Source organism: Ranitomeya variabilis, chromosome 5, assembly GCF_051348905.1.
Source record: "Ranitomeya variabilis isolate aRanVar5 chromosome 5, aRanVar5.hap1, whole genome shotgun sequence".
In the NCBI taxonomy this organism is placed as follows: Eukaryota; Metazoa; Chordata; class Amphibia; order Anura; family Dendrobatidae; genus Ranitomeya; species Ranitomeya variabilis.
The window spans coordinates 132,699,307-132,721,445 of record NC_135236.1 but is presented as its reverse complement, the minus strand read 5'-3'; the positions used below and the strand labels follow the sequence as shown (position 1 = coordinate 132,721,445).

Sequence of the window (22,139 nt, the reverse complement as noted above, 5' to 3'; positions counted from 1 at the left end):
AATGCAGCATTTCATGGACAGTATTTGACATACTTCTTATCTGGTTGCAGCGTAAACACAGAAAAATGCTGTGACAAATACAACATGTGAAGCAGTGTGCCAGGCTATTGCATGAAAAAAAACCCAAGGCTCCTTTGAATGTGTGAGAACAATGAGAGATAATGGGCTGATTACTGTCTGGCCGAGGTCACTGCTTGTCTCAATAATATATGGAAGATCCCTGACCTCTGGCCAAGGACTGTTATCCAGTTCTATGTTTGATGTTGGTCATGGGGCTTTTCACTTGTCACTTTTCCTTTGTGTTAGACTTGTTTGTTATGTAAACTACTAGTAGGACTATAAATAATATGGAATCACATCTGTACAGCACAGATTTTACCTGCCCTGATGTCACTAATGGGACACCACAACAACATACATAGAATTTACCATGCTGTCCAGTCACATAACTCCTCTTATCTTAATTGTGCAAGATGGCAGAGGGTCAGGAGCTAGAGATGGGCAGATCCCTGAATGTCCTGGTCTGGCCGAACAGTAAAAAAACAATAATCGGGTACAAGAACAGTACCTGGACCCCGTTCACTTGAATGGGGGGGGCCTATACGTCCAGTGTTTGCCACTGTCATGTGCATGCAAACAGTGCTTCTGATCAGCTGTAAAATCATTACCCTGGGCAGAGAGCCATGGTTCCCACACTGTCAAATGACAGCGTGAGCCAACAGCTGCGATCAGAGGTAAAACGTTTACCTCTGGTCACTGGCGTCAGCTGATGGGACTGCTAATCCAACAGCTAACGCTAATAAGTGAGAGCAGACAGTGGCCAATGGGAGCGTTCAAAAGCCAACGCCTGCGCTCTAAATAATGAAGAGAAAAAAAAACACAATGTGGGTTCCCCTGTGTTTTTGATAACCAGCCAGGCAAAACTGACAGCTGTGGGCTGCAACCCTCTGCGTTAGCAATCTATAAGACACCTCTCCATTACTAATTCTATAGTTATACTATAAATAAAGACAGCCAGAATAAAGTCTTTTATTAGAAATAAAACAAAACACTCTTTTCCATTTTTATTTAAAAAATAACAAACAGGCCGGAGTTACACTTCACTTGGGGAAGTACGGTCCGTTTTTACAGGCGTAATACGCAGAAAAGTTCCTGAACAGTGATCCGTATTCAATGCGAGGATGCAATTTATTTTTTTATTTTTTCCTCTAAAAATTCTGTGTCATCCATATGGCATCCGTACGGTGAGATTTTCTCGCCGGCTTGCAAAATGGACATAGAATGGATCCATGGGCTCATATATTCATGAAAACATAGATAATATATCTATCTATCTATCTATCTATCTATCTATCTATCTATCTTAAAAAGTTGGTCACAGGGTTAATGGCAGCGTTAACGGACTGCATCACACCGCATTATGCTGCGGTGTAACGCAGTCCGTTTAACAGACTGCTAAAACGCTATGTGGGCACTGACTGGAGGGGAGACTTTCATTGGCAGATTTTTTTGTGCAATACCCTGACAAACGCCGCATGCTGCGATTTTCTCAGTCCGTAAAATACGGTCGAGAAATATATGGCAGATAGGAGCTGCCCCACAGAGAAACATTGGTCTGTGCGCAATGCGTTGTTTTTGCGCGCCTCATACGTCCGTAAAACTCTGTAGTGTGACATCGGCCTTATACTCTCCTAACGCCCATTCCATTGAAGCCCTCGTCTCCTGTAATGAAATAATAAAAAAAAAACAATATCCCTCACCTCTCTGTTGTTCTGTCCCATGCCGTAATCCCTGTTTGGGGATTACTGGTTTTCAACCTGGACGGTGCCAAGATGCGACCGTCCAGGCTGAGAACCACTGAAGAATGAGCTGCCGCGAGCAGTGGTGATCTCATCAAGGTTACCGCAGCTCACTGAGGCTGCATTCCCAGTTGGGCTAATGAACTGCGGTGAGATCACTGCTAGCACAGTGAGGAAAAGTGCCGATGTCAGTTCACCGGGAGAATTTTTCTGTGGTGAACTCGTCTCTGCACCATGAGACTTTCTCGCTGTAAGGCCGGCGTCACACTGGCGAGTTTTACGGACGTATGAGCGCAGAAAATACATCCATAAAATACGCATAACACACGGCCCAATGATTCCCTATGTCCCAGCTCCTATCAGCCGTATTTTACTGATCCGTATTATACGGTCTTGTACAGCCATACAAAATCGCAGCATGCTGCGTTTGTCACCGTATTGCGCCAAAAAATAGCCAATGAAAGTCTATGGGGGCGAGAAAAATACGGATTACACACGGACCAGCAGTGTGACTTGCGAGAAATACGCAGCAGTGTTCTATAAAAAAGCCGGTAATTCAATTGCCGGCTTTTCATTTCTCCTTCCCAAACCCGACAGGATATGAGACATGGTTTACATACAGTAAACCATCTCATACCCCTTTTTTTCTGCTGCATATTCCACACTACTAATGTTAGTAGTGTGTATGTGCAAAATTTGGGCGCTGTAGCTTGTAAAATAAAGGGTTAAATTGCGGAAAAAATTGGCGTGGGCTCCCGCACAATTTTCTCCGCCAGAGTGGTAAAGCCAGTGACTGAGGGCAGATATTAATAGCCAGGAGAGGGTCCATGGTTATTGCCCCCCCCCCCCCGGCTACAAACATCTGCCCCCAGCCACCCCAGAATAGGCACATCTGGAAGATGCGCCTATTCTGGCACTTGGCCACTCTCTTCCCACTCCCGTGTAGCGGTGTGATATGGGGTAATGAAGGGTTAATGTCACCTTGCTATTGTAAGGTGACATTAAGCCAGATTAATAATGGAGAGGCATCAATTATGACACCTATACATTAATACAATAGTATGAAATGGTTAATAAAACACACACATTATTACAAAGTATTTTAATGAAATAAAGACACAGGTTGTTGTAATATTTTATTAGACTCTTAATCCACCTGAAGACCATCGTCCTGAAACAAAGTTAAAAAAGCAAACAACAATATCTCATACCTTCCGTCGTTATGTCCCACGATGTAAATCCATCTGAAGGGGTTAAATCACTTTACAGCCAGGAGCTGTGCTAAAGCACTCGCTCCTGCCTGTAAAACCCCGGGGAATGAATGGAAAGCAGGGTGACCTGTAGTTACCTTGAGTCGCGGTGATGCGCCCTCTGCTGGATGTCCTCATGAACTGGAGCCTTGGAAAAGTTCCCACGCTCGAGTTCATATGAGGACATCCAGCAGAGGGCGCCTCACCGCGACTTAAGGTAACTACAGATCACCCTGCTTTCCATTCATTCCCCGGGGTTTTACAGGCAGGAGCGAGTGCTTTAGCACAGCTCCTGGCTGTAAAATGATTTAACCCCTTCAGATGGATTTACATCGTGGGACATAACGACAGAAGGTATGGCATATTGTTGTTTGTTTTTTTTAACTTTGTTTCAGGACGATGGTCTTCAGGTGGATTAAGAGTCTAATAAAATATTACAACACCATGTGTCTTTATTTCATTAAAATACTTGTAAATAATTTGTGTGTCTTTTATTAACCATTTCGTACTATTGGATTAATAATGGATAGGTGTCATAATTGACGCCTCTCCATTATTAATCTGGCTTAATGTCACCTTACAATAGCAAGGTGACATTAACCCTTCATTACCCCATATCCCACCGCTACACGGGAATGGGAAGAGAGAGGCCAAGTGCCAGAATAGGCGCATCTTCCAGATGTGCCTTTTCTGGGGTGTCTGGGGGCAGATGTTTGTAGCCGGGGGGGCCAATAACCATGGACCCTCTCTAGGCTATTAATATCTGTCCTCAGTCACTGGCTTTACTACTCTAACAGAGAAAATTGCGCGGGAGCCCACGCCAATTTTTTCCACGATTTAACCCTTTATTTTACAAGCTACAGCGCCCAAATTTTGCACATACACACTACTAACATTAGTAGTGTGGAATATGCAAAAAAAAAGATATGAGATGGTTTACTGTATGTAAACCATGTCTCATATCCTGTCGGGTTTGGGAAGGAGAAATGAAAAGCCGGCAATTGAATTACCGGCTTTTCACATATCTCGCGCTGAATTAAATATAAATACAGCAAGTGTGTGTATGTATGTATGTATGTATGTATGTATGTATGTGTATGTGTGTGTATATATATATATATATATATATGTGTGTTTTAACGACCATTTGAGCTGAAAAATCCATTAGATGTTGGTTTTGCAAGCCTGCGAGAAAATATCGCAGTATGGATGCCATACGAATTACATACGGAGGATGCCATGCGCAAAATAAGCTGCCACACCCTGCCTACGGATGACATACGGATCACTATTTTGGGAACATTTCTGCATATTACGGCCGTAAAATACGGACCGTATTTTCATACGCTGAGTGTGACGCCGGCCTAATGCATATTATTTCCCACATGTCTGCTTTTCATCAGCACCATTTGTAAAATGTTATTTTATTTTGTTAGCATTTTAGGATGTTTACAAATGTAGCAGTAATTTTTCTTTTCAAGGAAACCTGCAAAAGAAATGTTTTTAGTGACAACTCCCCCCCCCCCCCCCCCCCCCCCCAAAAAAAAAACAAACAAAAACAATAACAAACCTGATACCATTTTAAAAATAACACTTCTGACATACTGAAAACTGCTGTCTGGTAGTTTATTAACCCTTCAGGTGCTTTTCAGGAGTTAATACAATGTGGCATAACAGGAATGAGAAAGGTTGATTTTTACCACCTAATGTCGCTGACTTTTTAACAGGTCAGTGTAGCCGGCAGACTCAAAGGCCGCTATTTGGCCCTGAATTGCCATGACAAACATCAGGACCACACAATCATGATCTCAGGATGCCGATGGGGATTTTAAAGAGAGAGAGAAGCCATACTTTTTAAACATTTATATGATATAGTCATTATTGACCGCATCATCTAAGGGGTTAAACAGATATGGACAGTGACAACACTGATCGTGGCTGATACAGCAAGTTGTCAGCTATAGTGTACAGCCGACAGCTGCTGGGTTGTCACCTGTATGGGGAGGCTAGTCTCTTATCTCAGGTCAGTTAAAAGACGTATCGGCGGTCATTAAGGGGTTAAACTAAGGTGTGACCTGTATTTGGCACCACAGGGGTCTACAAACTTGTATTCAGTCTTTCTGCCTATTTAGATGGGGAAAAAGTAGTCCTTGTTCTGTTTGGTATCATGGTATGTGTGAAAGGGATCAGAGGGCACCACTGTAAATAAATTCGGGATCTCCTTAGCATGAAGAGGAGGACAATGTGTGCAAAGTAATAGAGAAAGAGCATGTTATACAAAACGGGATCATCAGAAAAAATATTTAAATAAATTCTTAATGCAAGCTACAAAAGGTAATTAAAAAAACATTTAAAAAGTCAAAAAATGATTACACACAATCACCCAAGATAAGGTGACAAGGCCTGTCAAACAACGTATCAATGTTATGATCTCCGTATCATATAGATTGGATCCAGGTTTGAAAAGAAGATATTAATTACAGAACAACAAGATGAATGTATATATACAAACTGTAAAAGTCACCATGCACTGAAAAAACCTAAAAAGGCATTAATCCCGGTATTAGCACCACCAAGTAGTTGATAAGCATGTGCTCCAGCACATCAATAACATGCACTAGTCACATATGGAGAAGATATGCAACAGTGCATCACAAGTGATAGCCAAGTGACAATCACTTCAGCTAACATCTACACTGCATGCATGCTAGAATGCAGGATATGCGAGCAAATGGCAGGGCACAACGCCCGATAGTGGTGGTAGCGCTGAGAGAAACAACCAATGAAAGAAGGGGGCTAGTACCTGCGTACATGGGGCTATGTCAATGGTGTTGGTAAATGAAGATGCATGGTGGCCTGGATCGTGGTAAAAGTCAAAACAAATGACTGGGCATAACCCCCAACGCGTGCCGCCATCCAAGCGTGGCTTCCTCAGGGGCGTGTGAGTAAGGGTGTGTAGCACGCATTTTATATACATGTGAGCATCACCTGTTTGGACTTACCGGAGGAGTAATGCAGAGTGCGTTTCATTTCCGCCCGGTTGAAAACTGCTGATTTCTGTTTTTGCCGTCTGCCCAAGAGTCTATACACACGCTGGCCGCACTCTGCATTCCTCCTCCGGATAAGTCCAAGCAGCTGATCCTCACATTCATCTTATTATTCTGTAATTAATGTTATTTTCAAACCTGGATCCAATCTATATGATATTGAGGTCATAATAACATTGATGCGCTGTTTGACAGGGTTTGTCACCCTATTTTGGGCCATTGTGTGTAATCATTTTTTGACTTTTCAATTGTTTTTTTAATTACCTTTTGTAGCTTGCATTAATAAAGAATTTATTTACATTTTTTTTTTTTTCTGGTGATCCCGTTTTGTATAGCATGCTGTTTCTCTATTACCTTGCATGTTTGTTATCATGGTGTTGACCACACTGAACATGGACCGTGTATAGTTGCACATAATCTTCAGAAGGTCTATGTGACTGTAGCCAACCTCCCATTACCTGGCCGCAAGAGGAAAATTGAAGAGACATATAATACAAATGGCAACAAAAGCTCCAAGAACAACTTCCAAAGAGATTAGAGGAGAACTCCTCCAAAGTCAAGGTACCTCAGTATCAGACACACCATCCATTGTTGTCTTGGTGGACTTCAGGGAAAACGACTGAGGAAACCACTGTTGAAAGCAAATCCTTAACATAAGAGACTGAAATTTGACAAAATGCAAAGTGACAAGTGACAAAGCTTCTGGGCGAATTGACATATGAGATAAAACTGTAGCTTTTTGGCAAGTCGCATCAGCTTTATATTCAGACTCAAAAATGACGTATTCAAAGAAAACATTGTACCTACTGTGACACATGGAGGAGGCTTGGTCATGTTTTGGGGCTGCTTTGCTGCATCTGGCACAGGGTGTCTTGAATCTGTGCATGGTATAATGCAGTCTTAAGGCCACCAATGCATTTTGGAGCAAAATGTGCTGCCCAGTGTCAGAAATCTTGGTCTCAGCCGCATATCATGGGTTCTCCAACAGGATAAAGGCCCAAAACTCGCAGCGAAAAACATCCAACAATGGCTAATTGACAAGCATCGGACTGTTCTAAAGTGGGTTCTTTGAGCTCTGATCTAAATCTCATCAAATGTCTGAAGGAGCTGAAACCTGCAGTCTGGTGAAGTTGCCTTCACACCCGAGACACAAGGAGCAGTCTGCTCACGATAAGGGGGCCAAAATACCTGTAGGCAGGTGCTGAAGTCTCATTGAGAGTTGCATATATTTGTTTGTGTGTCGTGATTGCCTCAAAAGGTTGTGCTGGAAAATATTTAGTTAAGAATCCCATCATTTTGTCCAGACTATTTTCGGTAGTGTGTGTTTTGTGGGTTTTTTTATTTTTTTAAATAACATCTTTTGTCTAAGCGTCTGTCACAAATTTACCGTAATCATATTTATGGAAAATGACCAACTACAAAAATCATTGGGATCCGTCAGGCATTTGGTTAACATAAGGTGAACGATCTTGCCTGAAATAAATTAAGAACTGAAACAAATTTAAGTTTTTGATGTTCTAATTTAGCAATTGTCCTTCCCTGTGACAAAAATGATGACATAGATGGGAACATGGGACGATCATGTCATTTTCTTTGTCTGCCATTTTCTTTCTGGCCTTGTATAGAGTATATTGCTACCAATTAATTGGATGATTTATCTGTGGAAACCTGGGACCTTTGTGAAGGACTGGGAGAACATGGGCTGAAAAATAAGCAAAATGCCTAGTATTTGTCGTAAAGTGGTGTAACTGGTCTTTGTAAGCTTCCTTTTTCTATTGACCTTTTTTGTGTTTTATGTCTATGAAGAATATTGGAGATATAATTTCATGGCAATTATTTTTATCCTATGTGGCATGGGATTATAAAACCCCCTTCTGTGTTCAGCTAGCAGCAACGGGGATCCGTGGCTGTGAGTGACAATTATCGCACCTTGAGCAGCTCCAAGCAGGACAAAGGCTGGCTTACAATATAGAGTCCTGCCGAAGATCATTCTAGAAACATGATTCCATAAGGAGTTATGGAGATGCTTTACATACTAGGCATTCATCGCGTATATTTCCGAGATCCCCAGAACATGGCGAACACCTGCCTGACTCGACCCGTTCTTGCACCCAGGGGTATAGAGATACATAAAACAACTAGTAGAAGCAAGGTAGCGAAAGCTTGTTTGGTCCCCATGCATAGCGTGGGCTTGGGTTGGATCAAATGGTGCCAGAACCGCTCCGTAGGACATCCATAAAGTGAGGGACCTAGGAGCCAATTGGAAGTCCATGCCCCCTTGCGGCCCAGCACACTCTTGATCTGACATTACATGGTAATTGACATACAGGTGCTTCTTGCTAAATTAGAATTTCATCAAAAACTTTAATTTCAGTTCTTCAATACAAAAAGTGAAACTCATATATTTTATATAGTCATTACAAACAGTGATCTACTTCAAGTGTTTATTTCTATTAATGTTGATGATTATGGCTTACAGCCAATGAAAACACAAAAGTCATTATCTCAGTAAATTAGAATACTTTATAACACCAGCTTGAAATGTTGGCCTACTGAAATGTATGTTCAGTAAATGCACTCAATACTTGGTCTGGGCTCCTTTTGCATCAATTACTGCATCAGTGTGCCGTGGCTTGGAGGAGATAAGCCTGTGGCACTGCTGAGGTCTTATGGAAGCCCAGGTTGCTTTGATAGCAGCCTTCAGCTCGTCTGCATTGTTGGGTGTGGTGTCTCATCATCCTCTTGACAATACTCCATAGATTCTCTATGGGGTTAAGGTCAGGCGAGTTTGCTGGCCAATCAAGCCCAGTGATACTGTTGTTTTTAAACCAGGTATTGGTACTTTTGGCAGTGTGGACAGGTGCCAAGTCCTGCTGGAGAATGAAATTTCCATCTCCAATAAGCCTGTCGACAGAGGGAAACATGTAGTGCTCTAAAAATTTCCTGGTAGTCGGCTGCACTGACTTTGGTCTTGAAAAAACACAGTGGACCTACACAAGCAGATGACATGGCTCCCCAAACCATCACCGATTGTGGAAACTTCACACTAGACGTCAAGCAGCTTGGCTTGTGGCCTCTCCACTCTTCCTCCAGACTCTGGGACCTTGATTTCCAAATGAAATGCAAAATTTACTTTCATCTGAAAACAACACCTTGGACCACTGAACAACAGTCCAGTTCTTTCTCTCCTTAACCCAGGTAATACGCTTCTGGTGTTGTCTAATGGTCATGAGTGGTTTGACACAAGGAATGCGAAACTTGTAGCCCATGTCCTGGATACGTCTGTGTGTGGTGGCTCTTAAAGCAATGACTCCAGCAGCAGTCCACTCCTTGTGAATTTTCCCCAAATTTTTGAATGGCCTTTTCTTAATAATCCTTTCAAGGCTGCGGTTATCCCAGTTGCTTGTGCACCTTTTTCTACCACACTTTTTTCTTCCACTCAACTTTCCATTAATATTCTTGGATACAGCACTCCGCGAACAGCCGGCTTCTTTAGCAATGACCTTTTGTAGCTTCCCCTCCTTATGGAGTGTGTCAATGACTGTCTTCTGGACATCTGTCAAGTCAGCAGTCTTCCCCATGATTGTGGAGCCTACTGTACAGACTAAGGAACCTTTTTAAACACTTCGGAAGCCTTTGCAGTTGTTTTTTGTTAATTATTTTAATTTACTGAGATAAAGACTATGGCTTACAGCCAATGAAAACCCACAAATCATCATTAGCAGAAATAAACACTTGAAATAGATCTCTCTGTTTGGTATGACTCTATATAATGAGTTTCACTTATTGTTTTGAAGAACTAAAAAATAACTTTTTGATGATATTCTAATTTTGTGAGAAGTACCTGTATATACTGCTTATTACTTTAGTCCTACCACTATTTTGCAAATCTGACCACTGTATGTGTAACCTTTGTGTATATAATGTATTGTCTAGTGTGCTCTTAAGGCAATTAAATATATAAACTAACCTTGGGCTGCTCTTTTCTCGATCCACGAATCCACACGCCTGCTTTTCATGCTACCGGGGCTGGTTTCTGGCCCGATATAAGCCCAGTCTATTAATGGGATTATATCTAACAAGGAACTGTTGGCAGCCATACCAGGCTGGTAGTGCTCTGTTTCAATGATGTTAGTGAACTGGGCCTGTCAGCGTTGTGGGCGAGTGTGGTGCCACATCTTCTCACTCCCTGAAGGTGTGTGTTTGGGCCAAGCTTACCTTGCGTGTCCCTAGGGGGTGTGGAACGTCACATTGGTGCAAGTGAGGAGACCATATCACGTGATCTGCCTGATGTAATGGCGAGGTGCAGGTTCGTCACGTGGTGGCAGCGGAGGGATTCTGCTTGATCTCTCTGGTGTCCTCTTTCATAATGCCCTTCATGTAATGTTGCGGTATAAACCATTGCTTGTAACAGTAAGTTGACAGATTGTGCCTTTCTTTTTATAGGAGTTGCTTGTAGTCGTGGACATCTGTCTGTTTTTCGAAGACCCGGAACTCTTGACGCCCCTGTTAGGAGGAAGATACAATTTCGAGCCTTCTCAGAGACTACTGTGTATTTTGCCTCTAAAGATGGTGCCAGCAAGGATGGATCAGGCGATGGAAAGGTACAATTAGTTTGGAAACCCATTGTCCTGTGATGGTGGCGCTTCATTTTAGTCACTCACTTGATGCCCTTTTTCTATGAGCAGAAAACCGTAAATGAAGGAGGCGGTAAGAAGTCTTCTGGCAGTTCAGGGAAAGGTGGCAATCAGCTGCGCTGCCCGAAGTGTGGGGACCTGTGCACCCATGTAGAGACGTTTGTCTGTAAGTTCTCGTATAGCTTTACGCTTTGACACAATGTGACCTTGTCTGTGACAACTTTCACTAAATCCTTATGCCCATTCTCTCTGCAGCCTCTACCCGATTTGTCAAGTGTGAGAAATGTCACCACTTCTTTGTCGTTCTGTCCGAGGCAGATTCAAAGAAATCAATAAACCGAGAGCCCGAGACTGCTGCTGAAGCTGTGAAACTTGCATTTCAACAGAAACCTCCTCCACCACCGAAAAAGGTGCCCTGAATGACTCCCTGAGGGTCAAGTAGTCCGTATTCCCACCTGTAATGCGGTCTTTGGGATTGGTTTATGAGACACAGATGCCGATGTGTACAAATAGCTATTTATGAAGGGAAAAAATGAGCTGAATTTAAAGGGTGTTTACAGTTTTATTGCAAAAAAAAAAAATAATCTAAAAGCTGCAGACGTGCTAATCATACACACGTATGAATCTGGATGTATATGTGGATGCCTGGTGAAGTCTATATGCCGCATATTGGCTACACGTGTGGGCATGAGTTTTTAGCTTGTCAAATCTGTAGAGACCGAATACCTCTCATAGGAGACATTGATATATAACTGTGGATGAATTGTGTAGGGAATCCTCAGCATTGTGCACAACATACTGCATATATAATATGTGGTTCTAGGTCAAGATCCTCGTTGGAAATCTTGAACGGTGTGTGGTTTTAACCTTTTTACAGGGGGTTATGTCATTTCAGAAAACTTTTCCTGATATGTACAGTCCGTTGTACAAAAAAACAAACAAACTGTGGTTTATTTCTCCGCCGCAGGCCCAGCGCTGAGTTTCTGCCCTGGTCTCCATTACTTGGCTGTAGTAGTAGTGGTGTTGCTGCAGCCTCTAACTGGGCTCAGTGGCTTGTGCCGTCTAGTTCGTTATAGCCAATGGACTCGGTGATTGGCTGCAGCCCTGTTGACTTGACCTCAGCACTTCAGACAATAATAGACATCGTCCTCAGTGGCAGAGACCCAGTGTTATACCAGAGAGGATTTTTTTTCTTTTTAAATCTATTTCTTACATCTGAGTACAACTGTCTCTGTAGCGTGTGCATGGATTTCTGCAAGGCCTATTCAGATGAAGGGAAGAATTGCAAATAATTGCAGTTCTGCCATGTGTGAACATACCCTAGTAATGTGCACTCATGAGCCCTTTGTGAGAAAAGGGAATTACAAAATATTGGTCCTTGTCGCAGGGCAATGTCGGCTGTGAGACCCCAGCTCGGCTGTGAGACCCCAGCTCGGCTGTGAGACCCCAGCTCGGCTGTGAGACCCCAGCTCGGCTGTGAGACCCCAGCTCGGCTGTGAGACCCCAGCTCGGCTGTGAGACCCCAGCTCGGCTGTGAGCCCCCAGCTCGGCTGTGAGCATTTTTCGGCATATAAGACAACCCCCAACTTTTCCATTTAAAATATAGAGTTTGGCATATACTCGCCGTATAAGTCGGGGGTCATCTTATACGCCGGGTGTTGTCTATACGACGTGTGCGGAGCTCTGAGGTCACCGCATATGGTGCAGGGAGCGGTCCCGAATGGTTCCCAGGGTCTGGAGGAGAGGAGACTCTCCTTCAGGCCCTGGGATCCATATTCATGTAAAAATAGGGATATATTTACCTTCCGACGGCCCCAGGAGTTCTCCCATCTCTCAGCGGTGCACACGGCGGCTTCCATTCCCAGGGATGCATTGCGCGAAGGACCTTTTGTGATGTCACGGTCGTGAGACCGCGATGTCATCTCCGGTCCTTCGCGCAATGCATCCCTGGGAACGGAAGTCGCCGCATGCACCGCTGAAAGCCGGGAGTACTCTGGGGGCAAATATATATATATTTGTCTAAGGGTACTTCCGTCTGTCCTTCCTTCTGTCTGTCGCGGTTATTCGTTCGCTGATTGGTCTCGCCAGCTGCCTGTCATGGCTGCCGCGACCAATCAGCGACGCGCACAGTCCGGAAAAAAATGGCCGCTCCTTACTCCCCGCACTCACTGCCCGGCGCCCGCATACACCCCTCCGGTCACCGCTCACACAGGGTTAATGCCGGCAGTAACGGACCGCGTTATGCCGCGGGTAACGCACTCCGTTACCGCCGCTATTAACCCTTTGTTTCCCCAACTTTGTACTATTGACGCTGCCTATGCGGCATCAATAGTACAAAATGTAATGTTAAAAATAATAAATAAAAAAAATAAAAATAAAAAAGCCTGCTATACTCACCCTCTGTAGTCCGCTGAGCCGCTCACGCAGCCCGCCATCTTCCGTTGCAGGTTGCGGTGGCAAAGATGGTATGGCAGAAGGACCTGCCATGACGTCACGGTCATGTGACCACGACGTCATCACATGTCCTGCGCTCAGACCAACCCTGGGACCGGAAGCTGCCGTCGACTACAAGGGGCCCTCGGAAAGGTGAGTATATGTTTATTTTTTATTTTTTAACCTGTGACAAACGGCTGGGCAATATACTACGTGACTGGCCAATATACTACGTGGCTCTGTGCTGTATACTACTTCGCTGTGCAATATACTACGTGGCTCTGTGCTGTATGCTACGTGGCTGGGCAGTATGCTACGTGGCTGGGCAGTATGCTACGTGGCTGGGCAATATGCTACGTGGCTGGGCAATATGCTACGTGGCTGGGCAATATGCTACGTGGCTGGGCAATATGCTACGTGGCTGGGCAATATGCTACGTGGCTGGGCAATATGCTACGTGGCTGGGCAATATGCTACGTGGCTGGGCAATATGCTACTTGGCTGGGCAATATGCTACGTGGCTGGGCAATATACTACGTGGACATGCATATTCTAGAATACCCGATGTGTTAGAATCGGGCCACCATCTAGCGTGTGTGTGTGTGTGCGCACACACGCACACACACACACACACACACACACACACACACACACACACACACACACACACACACACACACACACACACACACACACACACACACACACACACACACACACACACACTCACTTACTTTTTTTTTTTAAACATGAATATGGATCCCAGGGCCTGACGGAGAGTTTCCTCTCCTCCAGACCCTGGGAACCATCCGGGACTGCTCCCTGCACCATATGCGGCAACCTTAGGGCTCCGCACACGCCTTACCTGGCGTATAGGACGACCCCCGACTTTTGAGAAGATTTTCAGGGGTTAAGAAGTAGTCTTAGACGCCGGAAAATACGGTAAACCAAATTGACCTAGGTGTTTCAATTCCTTTCAAGGAGAACGATTTGGTAGAAAGTTGCATAACTTTTCATTATACGTGATTAAACTGAAAAAACCCTTTTTAAAGGGAATCTGTCACCTAATTTTGGCTCTATAAACTGCGGCCACCACCATCAGGGGCTTGTCTACAGCATTCTGTAATGCTGTAGATAAGCCCCCGATGTAACCTGAAAGATAAGAAAAACAAGTTAAGGTACCTTCACACTAAACGATTTACCAACGATCACGACCAGCGATACGACCTGGCCGTGATCGTTGGTAAGTCGTTGTGTGGTCGCTGGGGAGCTGTCACACAGACCGCTCTCTCCAGCGACCAACGATGCCGAAGTCCCCGGGTAAACATCGGGTTACTAAGCGCAGGGCCGCGCTTAGTAACCCGATGTTTACCCTGGTTACCATTGTAAAAGTAAAAAAACAAACCGTACATACTCACCTTCTGCTGTCTGTCACACGTCCCTTGCCGTCTGCTTCCTGCACTGACTGTGAGCGCCGGCCGTAAGGCACAGCACAGCGGTGACGTCACTGCTGTGCTCTGCTTTCACTTTAGGGCCGGCGCTCAGATAGTGCGGGAAGCGGGGGACGTGTGACAGACATCAGAAGGTGAGTATGTACTGTTTGTTTTTTTTAACTTTTACAATGGTAACCAGGGTAAACATCGGGTTACTAAGCGTGGCCCTGCGCTTAGTAACCCGATATTTACCCTGGTTACCACTGTAAAACATTGCTGGCATCGTTGCTTTTGCTGTCAAACACGACGATATCCGCCGATCTGACGACCAAATAAAGTTCTGAACTTTCAGCAAGACCAGCGATATCACAGCAGGATCCTGATCGCTGCTGCCTGTCAAACACAACGATATCGCTATCCAGGACGCTGCAACGTCACTAGCGATATCGTTTAGTGTGAAGGTACCTTTAGATTTATACTCACCCAGGGGCGGTCCTGGTTCAGTCCTGTCTGATTTCCTCTTCTTGTCTTCCTGCCGTGGCTCCTGCGCAGGTGTACTTTGTCTGCCCTGTTGAGGGCAGCGTAAAGTACTGCAGTGCACAGGTGCCGGGAAAGGTCAGAGAGGCCCGGTGCCTGCACACTGCAGTACTTTACGCTGCCCTCAACAGGGCAGACAAAGTACGCCTGCGCAGGAGCCTCGACAGGAAGCAAAGAGGACGTCATCGTATGAAGATGGGAGGCCCCGGACCGGACAGTGACGCCAATCGGACCGAACCGCCCCCCAGGTGAGTAAAATCTAGCTTGTTTTTCTTCTCTTTCAGGTTACATCGGGGGCTTATCTACAGCATTACAGAATGCTGTAGATAAGCCCCTGATTTATAGGGCCAAAATTAGGTGACAGATTCCCTTTAATAATTGACTTGTCAGCTGATTGTAAGACTGTCTGCAGGTATGTATGGTTGCTATCAATCAGATATTGATTAAGAACGATGTCCTGTATGGCATTGTATGCGATGGGGGGACAAATATTCCTATGCAAAATAGTCTCAATTGTTCAGAATGTTTGCATTTATTATCCTTCACTTAGTGATATGTGACGGTATGGGAGTGTCTTGACAGATCTTGGTAAAGGAAAGCAAATTTTTATTAGATCTTAATGGATGATGGGGGGGTGGAGTTTTTTTTCTGTTTATTTAGCCCAGATTTTACTGAATAATTAAAGGGGTTGTCTGGAAAGTAAAAAAAAAAAAAAAAAAAATTCAGAAAATGCTCAGATACTGTTTAAAATAAATATATATGAGCAAAAATCTGCCCACTATCCCCTACTCCTGTTTCTCTGCTGCCAGGTGCCTCGCCAGTCTGTCATTTTTGCTATAGCAATGATACCCCGACCCAGTGACTGCTGAGGCCACTCATGGCAGTAATCTGCTACACTGGTTATATTGATGAAACAGAAGTAGGGAATTTAGGAGGTGAGTATTTAAAAAAACAAACAAAAAAACGTATATAGTCAAGTATAAGCCTACCCTAGTATAAGCTGAGACCCCTAATTTTGCCACAAAAAAACTGGGAAAACTTATTGACTCAAGTATAAGCCTAGGGTGGGAAATGCAGCAGCTACTGATAAATTTTAAAAAATAAAAATAGATACCAATAAAAGTAAAATTGAGACATCAGTAGGTTAAGTGTTTTTGAATATCCATATTGAATCAGGAGCCCCATATAATGCTCCATAAAGTTCATAATGGGCCCCATAAGATGCTCCATATTAAAATACGCCCCATATAATGCTGCATAGAAGGTTAATGATGGCCCCATAAGATGCTCCAGAGGATAATATGCCCCGTATGCTGCTGCTGCAATAATTAAACAAAAAAAAAAAAAAAAAAGACAGACTCGCCTCTCATTGCTGGGCGCCGAGTGCCAGTGTCCTGAGCAGCAGGGGACACCGGCGGGAGTCAGGTGCCGGAGTCACCGCTGGCTCAGGACACCGGCACTTGCGATACTCACCTGTCCCCGTTACACTGCCACACGCCGCTGTGTCTTCCAGGTCTCTGCAGTGACTGTTCAGGCGGAGGGCGTGCACTAACCACGTCATCACACCCTCTGACCTGAACGTCAGTCAGAGAACGTGGAAGACACAGCGCAGCGGTGGAACGGGCACACGTGAATATCGCATGGCTCACCCTCCCCCGTCATAGTCACCCCATCCTGGTGCGGTCTCTGCTTCTCAGATGGTCTATGGCGCCTGCATCTCTTCCTGTGTTCAGCGGTCACGTGGTACCGCTCATTAAAGTAATGAATATGCTCTCCACGCCTATGGGAGTGGAGTCGCGTCCATATTCATTACTTTAAAGTGAACCTGTCACCCCCAAAATCGAAGGTGAGCTAAGCCCACCAGCATCAGTGGCTTATCTACAGCATTCTGTAATGCTGTAGATAAGCCCCCGATGTATCCTGAAAGATGAGAAAAAGGTTAGATTATACTCACCCAGGGGCGGTCCTGCTGCGGTCCGGTCTGGTCCGGGGCCTCCCTACTTCTTACCATGACGTCCTCTTCTTGTCTTCACGCTGCGGCTCCGGTGCAGGCGTACTTTGTCTGCCCTGTTGAGGGCAGAGCAAAGTACTGCAGTGCGCAGGTGCTGGGCCTCTCTGACCTTTCCCAGCGTCTGCGCACTGCAGTACTTTGCTCTGCCCTCAACAGGACAGACAAAGTACGCCTGCGCCGGAGCCACAGCGTGAAGACAAGAAGAGGACGTCATCGTAAGAAGATATGAGGCTCCGGACCGCGACGCCCATCGTACCGGGACCGCCCCTGGGTGAGTAAAATATAACCTGTTTTTCTCATCTTTCAGGATACATCGGGGGCTTATCTACAGCATTACAGAATGCTGTAGATAAGCCCCTGATGCTGGTGGGCTTGGCTCACCTTCGATTTTGGGGGTGACGGGTTCCCTTTAATCAACGGTACCACGTGACCGCTGAACACAGCAAGAGCTGCAGGCGCCAGAGACAATTTGAGAAGCAGGGACATGCCTGGAGCAGGTGAGTATAATGTGACGGCTGTCACTCCTGCCGCTCCCCCTCCCCCAGCGACCCCCTGGGACAATGACTTGAGTATAAGCCGAGAGGGGCACTTTTAGCCTAAAAAAACAAAAATGGGCTGAAAATCTCAGCTTATACTCGAGTATATACGGTAAGTAAATTAAAAAAAAAAAAAAAAATTGTTGTACATTTTGTATTGGAAAAAAGATGCTAGGTTTATAAGTGTTTTTTTTTTTTTTTTTTTCTTCCTCCACTTTATCATTCCACTGATAAACACCCCCACTGTATGACCTCAGCAGCGATATTCACTGTTGGGTAATTGTCATTTTATTGCAGATCTATAACTACCTCGATAAATATGTGGTGGGCCAGTCGTTTGCAAAGAAGGTTCTCGCCGTAGCTGTGTACAATCATTACAAGCGGATATACAATAACATCCCAGTGAACATAAGGCAGCAAGCAGAAGTGGAGAAACAGGCGTCTCTGACCCCGCGAGGTGAGCTCAGGCCTGTTAGTGTGTGCATGGAGCTGGTTAACTTTCCTGATGCCTACGGTGGTATCTTTGGCGGCTGCATCCATCTCATGTACCCGACCCGTATGTGATCGTTGGTCACGTCTTCACTACAATTGAAGTCTCAATGGAATGAGGAGGCTATTTTATTTTATTCTGGAATACTGGCATAAAAAAAAGTCACAAACTTTCCACACATGTGAGCTGAATTTGTCTTCCACTGCATAATCCAATTGGTAACCAGGTATCAGCTGTGAATTTGCGCCCCAATGAATGGGTCTGGTGGAGCTGCCTAAACTCCTCTTTGTACCTGCCTGTACAGAGCTTGTGCCTTCAGGCCAAGTCATGTCCTCTCCTGGTGTGCAGCCTCCGTGTAGAGGAGAGATCTGTGACGTGCTGACGGCTCGGACCTCAGTCTGGCGGCTTCTATTTCAGGCCATGGGTTTGTGCTTCTTTCTGCACATACCAGCAAGCACTGTCCTACTTCTAGGTATTAAAATCCTATAAGAAAGCAGCACTACAAGAACCAAATATAAAACTAATTCCTTTATTTAGTGACTGGGAGTATGGGTGGATGACAATCTCGCATTTAGTGGCCAGTGTCAGGCAGCTGCTACAAAGGCAAATAAAATATTGGGATGCATTAAAAGAAGCATAGATGCTCATGAGGAGAACATAATTTTACCTCTATACAAGTCACTAGTTCGACCACACTTAGAATACTGTGCACAGTTCTGGTCTCCGGTGTATGCGTCGTTTTGTAGGAAAAAACGCATCCTGCAAAAGTGCTTGCAGGATGCGTTTTTTTCTCCATTGACTTGCATTAGCGACGCATTGCCACACGTCGCAACCGTCGTGCGACGGTTGCGTCGGACCGTCGCCACGAAAAAACGTTGCATGTAACGTTCTTCCGGGGGCACTACGCTGAAACGCGCGTTGGGGCATGTGGCAGCGCGATCTCCCAGGTAATTATACTGTTAGCCCACACTCTTTTTATTCACTATTGTGCTCCGCATTTACTCTGAATTGCTGCTACGACAGCCATGTTTGGGTGAATACTGCACTTTATGCTTCAACACTACAAAAACTCATTTACCACATGGTGGTTTAGTGCTGCTATTATTATATTTGCACAATGCACTTGCACTTTTGGAGCTATTTGTGTGGCCGTATATTTGTTTACACACTGTGACATTATATACCTGGTGGGCACTGTGTTGCCACCTTCTTGGTGAATCTTTGTCATTCATGCTGTCCCTATTTACATATATGCTGTGATTTTATTTGTCACTAAATAAAGGAATTAGTTTTATATTTGGTTCTTGTAGTGCTGCTTTCTTATAGAATTTTTGCTGTCCCTTTTTGCACTGAACTAGTGATACACATCCGAGCACCCTTGGTATATTTATTTGAGGTGCATGTGTGGTCTGGTATATATGCTTTACTTCTAGGTATTGCCTAATATATGCATCCGACCACATAGTCTCAGACTGGTATAATGGTATAAATATCATCCGCTTTTGCTTTTCTCCTCCATTGCTACACCAGTCTGGATCATAAGCAGCTTCTGTTTGTATCGTATGCTTTTTCTTTTTTTTTTTTGCCCTTTATACTGATTAACCTCTGCCCCTTCTCTTCGGCATGCTTGTCCTCTGTTACCTTTCCGTCATGCTGGCTCAACTGGGCTTTGCTGTGTGCAGACGTCATGAGAAGTGAATTATTAAATGTTAAAGCACCCCTCCACTTGTTGTTGGTTGTTTTTTGTTTTTTTTTTGTTTGTTTTTTTATTTTGTTGCAGAATGGGTGCCACTAATGTAAGGTCCCTGGCCCTAGTATTCTATTTAACCAGCTGCAGTCTTCAGTTATTCCCAGTGCTGCTGCGGTCCTGATTCACTATCTTGTGGCCACATTTTCTGGCTGACCAGAAGTCGGAGGTAAAGATCACAAGCTCTCAATGTAAGTCTACGAGAGGCTCATTCTGGCTCTGAGACTTCTTTTGAGTTGTGATTTCCAGATTGCCTAGCAAACACTGTAGCGATCCGAGAGGTCACAAACTACTAAAAAAGCGGCGGTGCTGAGAACAGATGAAGACTGCAGCTGGTAAGTTTATGACGTGGGGCAGGGAACTTCCATTAGTGGCGCCACTCCAACAGAGGAAAAAAAAAAACCTGGAGTGATGCTTTCAGTCTGATTTTTGTTGCACAAATACTGGTTACAAAACAGGATGGAAGAGTATCAACCATTTTAAATACCTTCCTCCCACCCCACCCCTTAATTTTCCTTTATCTCCTCCCTCCCCCTTATTTGATTGACACCTCAGGCTTCATAGTGCCTGAGAAAGCTAGAGATGGATGGAAACTAAGCAGGTGGGAAGGTGGTAAAATGATTGACCCTTCCATGTAGCACCGAGTGCCTGTACAGTCATTTTGTGCTGACAGTCCCTTCTTAAGTGCACCTTCCCACCGACTTGAAAAGCCAGAACTGTCAATCAAAGAAAAAGGGGTGGGGTGGTGGAGATAGAGGGTCATTCTGTGGTGAGACTCCCTTTAATATATTTTGGTATGCTGCAGCCAAGCACTATTGACCTGTAGTGGTCTGAGCCCCCTTTCACTGATTGCTCAAACCTGGATGCCTTAATGCTGATAGTAGAGTGATGTACACACCCATAGTCTTTTTGTTGAGCCCGTTCAATAATCCTAAGACCCTCTACTTCTTGATTTGTGACCATAGTAGGACACCGGTCCAAGACCCAAACCACTCCGCAGTACTTGTTTCCAGTAAATGTGGTTTTGAGATTGATTTATTTTACATGTTGTAGTCCTTTTCTATTTCTGCTTTACTTCAGTGAAATGTTTCCACGTAGTAGAATGCTTCTCGTACTTGTTCTCCAAGGCGGTGAGATACTTGTGCTCTTCTAATACAACATGGCTGTGCCCACAGGTTAGGGAGCTGAGGCCAGATTTCCCCTTTCTACAGGAATTGATGTAGATCCTGTAGACTCGCTGAACTGGCCCAGAAGAGGACCTCTGCCAATACTGGGTTGTTTTTTCTGTAAGCAGGTTGCTTATGATCTCTTCATGTCACTGTTTCAATCCCTTCTCTGTAGAGTTAGAGATAAGAAGACGGGAGGATGAGTACAGATTTACAAGTAAGTCTTCTCTCTCGGACGGCATTGCTCCCTCTGGATTTTGTGGTTCCCCTTCTTCCTCAGCAGACTGTATGATCAGGTGGTGTGTTTGCAGCCACAGATTACCTCCATAACTTACCGTTCTGGTATATTTCCTATAATAAACACGTGACTATCATCTTAAGACTTATGATTTACCTTAATATTGGATGTTTTATTGATTGGACGGTCTGGACATATGCAAAGCTCTCCACGCATGACTTGTCATACTAACAATATGTCTGCCAGCTCTTCCTGGTCCCTCTCTGTGCACATCAAGAGATGACACGGACACTTGTCACATCGTAGGGTGTTTGTGGCTCACAGGATATGTTTTGCACTATGTAAAATGTTTGACGATTGAACACACGGTTAAATCGTTATGTGAACTAGATTGTGTTCTCCCTCCAGAACTACTGCAGATAGCTGGGATCAGTCCGCATGGCAATGCCCTGGGAGCATCTATGCAACAGCAAGTAAACCAACAAATGCCCCCGGAGAGGCGAGGAGGCGACGTGCTGGACTCCAACAATGACGACATCCGGCTAGAGAAAAGCAATATCCTGCTGCTCGGACCGACCGGGTCTGGTAAGAGGCTTCCTTGCGTGTTTTCTACCCCATATATCTCGGTTCTTAGGAAATGAGGTTTAGTATAAATAAACAAAATTTATACTGCCAAGGTTTGAACAATGGTGATTGTGTTGCCAGTATTAACCAACTTGTAGTTGTCGTAGTGCTCACACCAAACCTGCAAGTAAGTCTTTTAAAGGGGCTGTTGGCATAGGTTACAGTTTCTGCTTGGTGGAGGTTTCTGATCC

The 22,139-nt window shown here is 44.6% G+C and overlaps 1 protein-coding gene across 2 annotated transcripts in view; it reads left to right on the top strand.

Annotated features, from left to right (window-relative positions):
• Nucleotides 1-22,139, top strand: part of CLPX (caseinolytic mitochondrial matrix peptidase chaperone subunit X) — a 36,852-nt gene that overhangs the window by 3,366 nt on the left and 11,347 nt on the right. The window contains exons 2-7 of one of the 2 annotated variants that reach the window (XM_077263329.1): nucleotides 10,543-10,700; nucleotides 10,785-10,899; nucleotides 10,989-11,143; nucleotides 17,981-18,140; nucleotides 21,262-21,303; nucleotides 21,733-21,909. In XM_077263329.1, the coding sequence (XP_077119444.1) occupies nucleotides 10,543-10,700; nucleotides 10,785-10,899; nucleotides 10,989-11,143; nucleotides 17,981-18,140; nucleotides 21,262-21,303; nucleotides 21,733-21,909 (807 nt within the window). The remainder of the gene's footprint in view (nucleotides 1-10,542; nucleotides 10,701-10,784; nucleotides 10,900-10,988; nucleotides 11,144-17,980; nucleotides 18,141-21,261; nucleotides 21,304-21,732; nucleotides 21,910-22,139) is intronic. The other variant, XM_077263330.1, reaches the window with a different exon arrangement.